This window comes from Tamandua tetradactyla, unplaced genomic scaffold (genome assembly GCF_023851605.1).
Source record: "Tamandua tetradactyla isolate mTamTet1 unplaced genomic scaffold, mTamTet1.pri scaffold_110_ctg1, whole genome shotgun sequence".
In the NCBI taxonomy this organism is placed as follows: domain Eukaryota; kingdom Metazoa; phylum Chordata; class Mammalia; order Pilosa; family Myrmecophagidae; genus Tamandua; species Tamandua tetradactyla.
This window is the reverse complement of record NW_027518263.1, coordinates 371,217-381,715: the sequence shown is the minus strand read 5'-3', so window position 1 is coordinate 381,715 and position 10,499 is coordinate 371,217. Positions and strand designations below refer to the sequence as shown.

The 10,499-nt window shown below is 40.8% G+C and overlaps 2 protein-coding genes across 28 annotated transcripts in view; one reads left to right on the top strand and one right to left on the bottom strand.

The window, feature by feature from the left end:
- The window catches only part of LOC143673080 (putative calcium-binding mitochondrial carrier K02F3.2), a 151,308-nt gene that overhangs the window by 66,530 nt on the left and 74,279 nt on the right, over positions 1 to 10,499 (top strand). For 18 of the 21 annotated variants that reach the window (XR_013170168.1, XR_013170177.1, XR_013170169.1 and 15 more), the window contains one exon: positions 1,120 to 1,236. The exons of 2 other annotated variants lie outside the window; for them this stretch is intronic. Coding sequence is in view for 8 of the 19 variants with exons in the window: in XM_077147448.1 (XP_077003563.1) it covers positions 1,120 to 1,236 (117 nt within the window). In the remaining 11 variants the exon portion in view is untranslated. Of the gene's footprint in view, positions 1 to 1,119; positions 10,032 to 10,499 lie in introns of those variants that run through there. One more of the 21 variants, XM_077147445.1, reaches the window with a different exon arrangement.
- The window catches only part of LOC143673081 (neuronal growth regulator 1-like), a 53,662-nt gene that overhangs the window by 39,626 nt on the left and 3,537 nt on the right, over positions 1 to 10,499 (bottom strand). For 2 of the 7 annotated variants that reach the window (XR_013170183.1, XR_013170184.1), the window contains one exon: positions 6,392 to 6,596. The exons of the other annotated variants lie outside the window; for them this stretch is intronic. The gene's annotated coding sequence lies outside the window, so the exon portion shown is untranslated. The remainder of the gene's footprint in view (positions 1 to 6,391; positions 6,597 to 10,499) is intronic. 7 annotated transcript variants of the gene reach the window in all.

Below are 10,499 nucleotides of genomic sequence, written 5' to 3'. Positions count from 1 at the left end.
TTATTGTTGATTTCTGAGATGGTGGCAGATTTATTTCCAGTGTGCCAGGAGGGAGGGCTTGGCCCAGCAATGGTGCAATTAAAAACAAATTGAATGCAGGGACAAACAATCAATAATCTAACAGGGCAACTTTTACTTTGCAAAATACAAATATAAAAAAAAATACAAATATAAACTAATTGACCTGAACACAGTTGCTAACTGGTCATTAATGTCTGCTTGCAAGCAAATCACAGTACATAACCCAACAGATTAAGTTGATTGCGGCAGGCTGGGTGCATGCACTTCCAGCACTGCCTGCCAAGGTTGCATCTGGGCATCTTGTTGGGTGTGATTTCCAACACCACTAAGGGAAATGGACTGTGTCAGAAACTTTCCCCAGAAGCTCTAAATTATGGACTTTTAAAGAAGGTTTCACTAATAACTTCATTATCAGACAGATATGTTTTGGTGTGTACAATGCTAGGCATACGGAGGACAAAGGGAATACATTGAAGTGGAGATCTTCTTTCATGATGGGCCCTCCAGTAACCTCCAGTAAAGCCACTCATTATTCTCTCATAAGAGTAACTGATACTTTTCTCAATCTTTAATAAAATGTTAATAATAGCATCAGTAAGAAATGCCCTTATTTTTATGCGTTGATAACATTCAATCTAAATTTGTCAAAGAGCTAATGGTAGGATAGTGACAATTCATATTGCAGTTCCCAACTTGTGCTTATATAGAAAATTTAGAAGCCATCCTGGCTCTTGTTCTCAAGGAAATTATAATCTATGGAAGGAAAAGAGTTAGATCCACCAGTAGCTGCAATATTAAACAAAAAGGTATAGGCATAATAAGGAAGTGCAGATAAAGTAACATTGGCATTCCAAAGAACAGATGATTATTTCAGCTGAGATGTTGAGAGAAGCCTTTGGGAATTTGGGCTAACTTCTAAAACTGGGCTGTCTAATATTGTAGTCACTATCCATGTGTGGCTATTTTAAATTAAATTAAGTAAAGCTAAAACTTCAATTCTTTAATCATACTAGTCAAATCTTAAGATCTCCATAGCCCCTTGTGACTAGTCTTTACTATGTTGGACCCTACAAATATGGAACATTTCCATCATCACAGGAAGTTCTATGGGCCAGTGCTGCTCTAGAAGATCTGTTGGATGTGGATATCCAGAAACAAGAAGAATATTCAAGACAGATGGAACTGCACGAGACATGGAGGAGAACAAAGATGTTGGTATGTGTGTATGCACAAGGAAAAATTGGGCTACCTTCCATACCATGTAAAAATGGAGAAATAGGAAATAAAAATGAAAAAGTAGTTTCAGACCTAGATCATGTAGCACTTAGAAATGATGATTTAATAATCAAAGAGATTTTGACTCTTTTATAGCCAACGGGGATCACTGAAATATTATGAATGGGGAGTGCCATAAGCAGATGTGTGTAACAGGAATATTTAGGCAATATTGTGAAAATGACTTATAAGAAGGGTGAGATTAAAGATTGGGTGATCAATTAGGATTAAACTGTGATAAGTCATGCAAAGGAAGAGTACGCAATGGTGGAAGTCATTGTAAGAACAGAAAAGAAGAGAGGCACTTTATTGGACATGACATTTGCTTTGATTTAAGGGTAAAAATGAAAAAGAAGAATCAAAGCTTATACCAAGTTCTTTTACAAGGACAATGTTTCCATGAATAGAAATGTGGATTAAAAGAAGAACAGGCTTTGGGGTGAAGAGGATAAATTCAGACTCCTATGAAATACCCAGTTGAGAAGTTCATGAAAGAAGCAGAAATAGGCAACTGAAATTAGAGAAGAAAATTAAGAAAGGGAAATATAGATTTAGAAGTCAATGTCATAGGTTGATATAACACCAAGAAGGCAGTACTTAATATTACCTTCAATAAAATTGACGTCAATTTTTTAAAGGAGAGGTAAGGGTTAAGGAGACTGTACAGATAGCAGAATGAACTGCTTTGGATGATGGAGATAACCTGACAAGGAAAGCATGCATATTGTATATGAACTGCCAGTCTGCCATCTCTGCTTGGTAAAAAGGGGTGGAATCTAAAGGAAATTCAGCATTGGAACCAAGAACAGACTTGTATTTTAGATGACTTGAGCCCAATCATGACTCTGCACTTATCCACTGCTGACTTAGGACAAGTTCCTTAGGCTCTTTGTGCCTCAGTTTCCTCATTCAAAGAATTAGGACAATGATTCCCACCTCTGGGGTTAATTGGAACATAGAATTGGGAAATGTCTATAAAATGACTTCCATCCTAAGAACTGCATTGTGATTCATAATTATTAAGAAAATTAAATCTTTGTTTCTTCTGTTCAATTTCTCTATCCATAGAGGAGAATTATTAGTGGAGAATAACCAAAGCCTTTTTTATACCTTTATGAATAAGGTATAAGTACTAAATGACAGTCGCAATCAGCAAGACACTATGTTTGAGATTAAAACTCATCAACTAGGAGCACAAATGCAGTTTGGACTGTATGTGTAGATGTGCTGCATATAGGAAAATATTATTATTCTGAGTTCAAGAGTTGAATCTGAAGCTAAATCATGACTCATTTTCTGTGCATTGATGTTTAAAATGTTATGTGGGATCCTGACTATATGAGGTTCACAATGAACTTTAATCTATTAGGGAATTTTTCAAATTTTACTAATGTACCCTTCTTGTATTGTCATTGCTCCTTTGCCCACAGAAATCAGGTGTGGCAGAAAAGATCCCTTTGTACTTGCTAAAGTTCTCAGGCAACCAGCCTCTTAGGAAATGAGCCAAGGTCTCAGTACACACTGGGCAGAACAGAAATGGCATTTTGTTTCTTCCTCCATCTCCCACATCACTGATGATTCTGAGAACAGACTTTATGACAGCTGTTTATTTAAGTCTCTTGGAAATGAGGCAGATGGCAGTCCTGGGCTTAGCCACTTCCCTTTCTGGCTTCTGTATACATCATCCAACTGGAGCCAGGTCCAGCAGTGCCCTTTTGGACCATGATGAAGAGTCTTTCTGCTTTTGCCTCACAACAAGCCCAATCACTCTCAGAGCCATGACTCTCCAATGGACTTTTCACTTTTAGGGCACACAGGGTCTAACTAACCTTCTTCAGCTGTGACAGTATCTGTAATCCACCTTCATATTTAAAAGTAATATAAAGTGTTGCAGGAGGAATCGGACATGCTCCCCTTCTCACCTCTTCTAAAGGGAGGCAGAATGTACATATATAAGAGAAGGTGGGATGGAATTCCAGGGGCCACAAAAGAAGTGGGCATCAAATCTGCAAATGTGGGAATGACTGTGAATGGGCAAAAGAATGTGTGAGCGTGTCTCTGTGTGTATGTATGTATGTACATATGTGTGTGCATCTAGCATGTGTTGGTATGCATGTGTCTATGTGTGGGTGGGTTTGTGTCTATGTGTGTTGGTGTATGTGTGTGCCTGTGTGTCTTCGTGAGTATGAATGTATGCATATGTTTGTGCACATGTGCATGTTAGTCTATCTGTGGGCTTCGCTCCTTAACAGAGCAGGAAAAAGCCCCATATTTTCTCACAATATTGGGAAAAGAGATCTGATAATGGGGATGCTATTCTCCTCAAAATGGAGATCCGGCATCCATGAACATCAGCTCAGATCATGTGAGGTAGCAGATGCAGAGAGTAACAAACTGCTAGGATAGCCAACCGGAGCGTGGGTGGGTGGGGCTCTCTTCAAACTCCAGGGCAGAAAGGGTGAGCCAGGCACGGGGCTCTCCAGGGGCTGTCCTTCCTCTGGAAGGGCTCTTCCTGGGGAATCCTCCCGGTGGCAGAGTTCTTTTTGTAAGGATCTGTCTGGTGGTGGGTCCTTCTTGTGGGTGGAGTCCTAGAGGGAGAGTCCTTCCTGTGAGCTGTGTCCTTCCTTGGGGGAAGCCTTTCCTGTTGGGGGATCCTTCCAGCAGAGGGGGGTATCCTTCTTTTGGGGAGAACCCTTGAAGGGAGGCCTTCCAGGAGGAGTCTTCTTTTAGGAGCCCTTCCTGTGGAGGGTTGTCTGTCCACTGGGGAGGAAATCTTTCTGGTGGGGGTGGGGTGGGGTGGGGAAGGGGCTCCGGAGGCACCTTCCTAATCTCAGTGTAGAGGGTGTTCTAACGACCAGAACATCATCTTTGATCCTTTTATGTGCCAGCTGTTTCTGAGTTTACCCTGATCCTCAAATTTAAAATGTTAATCTATATAATTCAGTTTGATGTGAGTCGTGGAGGTTAAAAATATGGGGGTGAAACAGGTTAGGGAAGGGTGTCCTTTCTTTTCTACTCTCTCTAACCAAGGAGGGTGCCTCCCCTAATATAGGTCAGTGTTAATTAGTGGAGTCATCAAGAGGACCTCAGATCCTAAAGGCTATGAATAAACTATCAGCAATTAAGAATGTAAGACCAAATCTTCTGATTGCCACTTCACTGAAAGATGGGTAGAAAATATGGGCAGCCAGAGAAATGGCATTAGAGCATCCTACAACATGATACCCAGAGATGATTTCATCATCAACTCAACCCATCTCATTTCTAAATAAAATGAGGCTGAGAGAAGTTCTAACACCCCTTTCCCTGCCCATTGAGGCTCATAGAATCCTTTATGGATTCTTTTTTCAAATGCAAAATAATTAAATCCATAAGTTTAAAGCATATATGTATTTATTTAAATAAAACTGACTATATCGAACCATATTCTGAACATCAGGACACAAATCCTAGGAAGAGAATGACCCCCCATGACATGGGTCTGTATATTTGGAGCCTCACTCAATCTGGGGAGTGAGTTTTTGGATACTCAGTAATTCTGTTTTTCACCCTTACACCCTGCCTCTCCGAAGAACAAGTGTGATTATAATATAAAACAGAGACAGAATAAATTAAATACATTTCAGGTTGACTGCCTGCTTTTCTTTAGGCCCACAATTACACATGTTAATTTAAATGACTAATATTTGGGAGAAGAGAGGGAGAGAACTGAAACAAAGAGGCTAAATACAAAGGAAGTCAGAACAGGTAAAGACCTTGGCAAACAGATGCCCTGTCTGTCTGCCCCTCTGGCCTGAGTCCCCAGGAGCCCAGCCCTTCACGTGACTCCTGGCCCCCACCCTACCTTTGCCCAACCCCATCCCCAGTAATTGCCTCCTTGGTATCCACCTTCCCCACAATGCCTCAGAACCTTGCTTACCTGTCCATTTACCTGGCAACATGGTATGGTGAACAAAATAACATTGAATGCAGAGTAAAAATACTTGAGTTCAGTGTTTAGCCATTTGCTAGTTTAACTTGGACAAATCACTTCAAATTGACAGAATTTCAAATTTTAGCCTTGAAAAGTGGTGACTATTCTGTCTTCCTGGGCTTTTGTGAATAATAAACAGGAGATATAATTCAGGTAAAATGCTTTGTTAACTGTTTACATTTTATACCTTTCTCTCAACCAAAATCTTAACCCAAACAAATACATCCAGTGAAGGGAATTTTAAACATTTAGTAGTTTTGTCATACGTGGGCAAGATGTTAATCTTTCTGAGCCTCAGTTTCCTTATTTGTAAAATGAGAAAATTATGGATTTCGTAGAGTCCCTGAAAGAGAAGTTCACCTGGGTATGAGATGCATATATAATGTACCTAACATAGATGCTGCCAGGCGCTCAGAAAATCTAGGACTGTTGATGACTGGGAAGTCAGACTCTCAAAGTCAAAGCCTCTCTATCAGCTAAACTAAACTTCAGTCTCACCTGTGCTGACTCCAGGCTAAGAGAAAGCCTTGCATTTATAGAAACTGTGCACACTTGACATGGATTCTCACATGTGAAAAATTAACATAATTCATCATTTTCTGCAAAAGCTTGGGCTTAGAAAAAGGAGTTCATTCCATGAAAGGATCCTCTTGGGAGTAAACAGATTTCTGAGCTAGCCACAACCACAAGTAGAGAATCTTATCATTCAAGAAGCAAAGAATCATGGGATCTCCTTACTCCTTCTTTCCCTAACACCACAAATATCCACATAGGACAATAGATCTGGCAGTTTCAGAATGCAGAAGGCGTTAATGACAAATTATGATGGCAATTAGATACTGCATTCTCAAAGGGGTCAGAGTTTTAAGTACTTACGTAGGGGAAAGTGGTAACATTTAAAATGTCTATCCCTTAAGGGATGAGCTACTAGTAAATTTATTATCTTCCTCTCTGCCTCTTTCTCAGCCTCTCAACACCATTTATTATAACTTTGATGTCCCACTCCTACTGCTAATTTTATTTCTTGAGCTTTTTCTTCAGTTTCTGCTGGTACAATGCAGGATCATTAAGCAGGAAAAAAAGAAAAATAATAATTTAAAAAAGAATAACTTGGAAATTTACCATTGATCTAAATCAGAGAAATGACCTTTGCTGTGGTTGTCCATCTTGGGGTGGTGACGGGTGCTGGAAGGACAGAGATCATGGAGTCACATGTCTTTACCTCCCTGGGTTGCCCTCATCTGCTATGCAGAGTGGAGATATGATCCTGGTGCTGCTGCCTCACAGGGTTTGTTGTCAGGGTCAGCGAGACTGTCTCTGTAAAGTGCTGAGCAAATGTGTGGAACTCATTTTAGCCCTGATTTAACACATCTCCCAGCTTCTCACATTGAAGCCCATCTTCCCTCCAGAGAATGCTTCCCAATTAATGTCCACTCCAAAACGTCTGGACAACATCGGACTCATATCCACCCTACAAGCTGATGGAGATGGTGTGACTGTTGCCTTTGAATGCCATTTCAGTAGATGAATCAATCTGTTCTTCTGTTCTTGTAACAAACATTTGCTGAGTGTTGGTGGATACTGTACTAAGTGCTGGGAATAGATATAAATAAATTATGCCCCCTGCTGTGCCCTATAAATAGTTAATCTCAGAAAATTTACCTACTCTCAAGCTAGTAAAGCTGTGCTGAATCTCAAATGTACACTTTCTGGCCTATTATGCACTGAATTGTGGCCTCCAAGAGAGATGTTCGACTTCTAAACCCCAGTCCTGTGAATGTGACCTTATTAGGAAACAGGCTTTTTGAAGGTGTTATTAGTTAAGACAAAGCCAAACTAGATTAGGGTAGACCCTAACCTAATATGATCAGACTCCTTATAAAGAAAAGAAATTTGGACACAGTGAGTAGGAGTCCAACAGAGAGAGGGCAGCTTGTTTCAGATGGGGGAGATTGTGTTATACCACCAGCCAAGGAACATCACGGTTTGCCAGTCAGAACCTACAGACTTCAGAGAGAGCACAGCCCTGCCGACACCTTCCTTTTGGATGTCTAGCCTCCAGAACAGTGCAGCAATAAATTCTTTCTAATAGAGTTCTGTTAATTCTGTACATAAATTCTGTTGTTTAAGCCAAATAGTTCGCAGTACTTCTCACAGCCGTCCTGGCAAACTAAGACATAGTCTTAGGTTACACGTTCTCCCTGGTTCTGTACTGTCATGTTTGTATATTATTTATTCTTAAAGTTCACAAGCCTAAGAATTCCCATTTCCAGTGGTACCTGATCTTAACTCCATAATGCCTACTGTTTTTCCCCAAACTCAGAACCATGGGTGTTATCCTTGTTATCTGTCCTCTTTTGAGGCATTAGTATCTATCCTTTGCATTTCCCATTGACTCATTCTCTCCATTTCTACAGTTCTGTACACAGTCTGTCTCCTCATACCTTTGACGGGATAGAAAAAGCCTCACACCTTTCTTTGTCCCTCCAGCTTCTTCTCACTTCTTGTACAGTGCTGTCAGGTTGATTTTTCTGGCCATGACTAATCACATCCTACAGTGCCAATATCCCTGGCCCTAAATTAACCTCACACCCAGGACACTGTCTAGATCACACAATCACACGCCCTCACATGATGCCTTGAAATGATCCACTAAGTAGCTCTGATGTACCTCTCCTTTCAGTGATAATGTTTTAATGAAGGCAGTTTCTTCTCCAAAATGGAGAACTTGGAAATTAATTCCATCATCTATGCAGCAGAGACCACCTTACAAAGCGGTACAGGACAGGCTCTGGGGGTAGTGAGAGAGCCTCTTTCAGCTCCCCACATTGCAGGAGCAGGGGACAACAGAGTGGGGATGTCTCTTAGGGAATTCTCTCCCTTCTGTCACAGCACCTGGCTGGCAGACGCAATGAGATACTAACATTCTCAAATGGATGGAAGATAAACAACTTTAAAAAAAATCAGACAAGTTGCAGCTTGGACATTTTTCAGGTTTTCTCATTGCAAAATCAATACCCATCAGTAGTGTGAAATTAAAGGAAAGATTAGGCCTCAGTTTTATACATATCTTATTGTATTCCAAAAGCTTCTACTCGGTCAGATAAATCTTCTTTAAGAGGATTAGGAAACTTTCATTATCTTTATCTAAGCTGAACTAACACTAACTCTGAAAAATTAATCTATGGACTGGACAAAAGCCAATAGCTGCTTGGAAGAAGGAGGACTCTCAGGCTTCTTTCAAATTGACTGGTGAGGACCCTGCTTCCACCCACTGGAACTTCAACTGTTTCTAAAGAAGGAGCAAGTCACCCCATTGCTAACCAAAACAGTAGAGAATACAGCTCCTGGAGTCCCTTTTCTTTAACCTCTCAGAAAATATAAAGACCAGTTTGCCAAAGGTTCTTACAGAAGTTTCCCCACTCCCACATCCTCCCTCTCTGTTCCTCCAGAATTGATTCTGTCAGACACTTTCTCCATACTCATATCCACCCTACAGGCTGATGGAGATGGTGTGACTGCTCCCTTTGAATGCCATTTCAGTCGCTAAATCAATCTGTTCTTCTGTTCTTGTAACAAGCATTTGCTGAGTGTTGGTGGATACTGTGCTAAGTGCTGAGAATAGATATAAATAAATTATGCCCCCTGCTGTGCTCTGTATGCTGTAAGGCCCCAGGAAACCACCCCAGGCTTCTATGCCCACCCCAAGGAATAGCTCAGACTGGGTTATGAAGAACAGATCCCCAGAAGCTCCACATTTGAAGTTCTTTGTTGTCTATGTTGACATCAGAATGCATACACAGTCTGCCTCATTTCCTGAAAAGTCACTGCCTTGTTCTGTTTGAGTCTGTTTCTGTACAGCACCTGGTGGTTCTTTGTTTATTTCAGTGTTGCATTTCTTTAATTCAGAGACAACTGTGCTGTCAAGGCTGTGAAAGTGACACTGAGGCACCACTCCCCACATTGAGAATTGTCAACTCCTCTAGAACCAAGCCTAGGTGGCAGGTGGGGGAGTGGGAAATCATGCTTCTTATATTTTACATCCTCTGGAACCTTCAACAGACATGCCAGCCCATCTCAGATGATGGCTTTCACCCAGCACCTCTACCATCCTCAGGGGTTGAGGAAGGGGTGGGCATCAGACAGTGATGGTGGTCCTTACCTACAGGTGGCCCCTGGGTGGAAAAGGTATGGAGGATGGAAAACAGTAGAGTGTGTAGGGTGGACTGATGTAGGCACCTGAAAGCAGGTGAGGGTGGGAGGAGAGTTCTAAGGTAGAAGGGAGAAGATAAAGTGCCCAGAAGTATGGCAGCACCCTGGACTGCTGGGAAGCAGAAGTTACAGCAGATAGCTCTCTGGACCAGCACATGCCATTCTCCTAGTCTTCCTTGACAAGAGCAAAGTCCCTCATCTGCAAGCCTCCTGGACAGAGAACTGAATGTTATGCTTGCAAAGAGCAGCCAAAAGAGAAAGAATGGCTATCCTGAACTGTATAAATGACCAAAGCATGAACAGACACTAACACCTACTCAGACACTCCTTATGTAATGAAATGAATAAATTTATATATATAAAGCAGGTAGTATATACCAAATATAATGAAATGCAAGTACTCAAGCAAATACTTGTACATCAGGGTTTATAGCAGCACTGCTTGCAATAGACAGAAATTGGAAACAGCCCAACTGTACATCAATAATGAATGGATAAACAAAATCATCATATCCATACAAGGGAATATTATTCAACCATAAAAATGAATGAAATTGGGCGGGCCGCGGTGGCTCAGCGGGCAAAGTGCTTGCCTGCTATGCCGGAGGACCTCGGTTCGATTCCCGGCCCCAGCCCATGTAACAAAAACGGAGAAACAGAATACAATAAAACAAGAAAATGTTTAAAAATGTTTCCCTTTCTTCCTTCCTTCCTTCCTTCTATCCTTCCTTCCTTCTCTCTGTCTTTCCTTTAAAAAAAAAAAAAAAAAAAAAAAAATGAATGAAATTCTGGTGCATGCCACAAAATGAATGAACCTCAAAAATTATGTTAAGTTGTAAAGGTCATACATTGTATTCATTCTATTGATATGAAATGTCCAGAAGAGGTAATTGCAAGATATATTCAAGAATAGATAGAGTGATACTTTCAGTGTCTTTTATTATCTATCAGAGGCTTGCTTCAAAGTAAAAAGTCAGTGATATTGATGAAAACCAATGTGATCAATGGCTATTTTTGT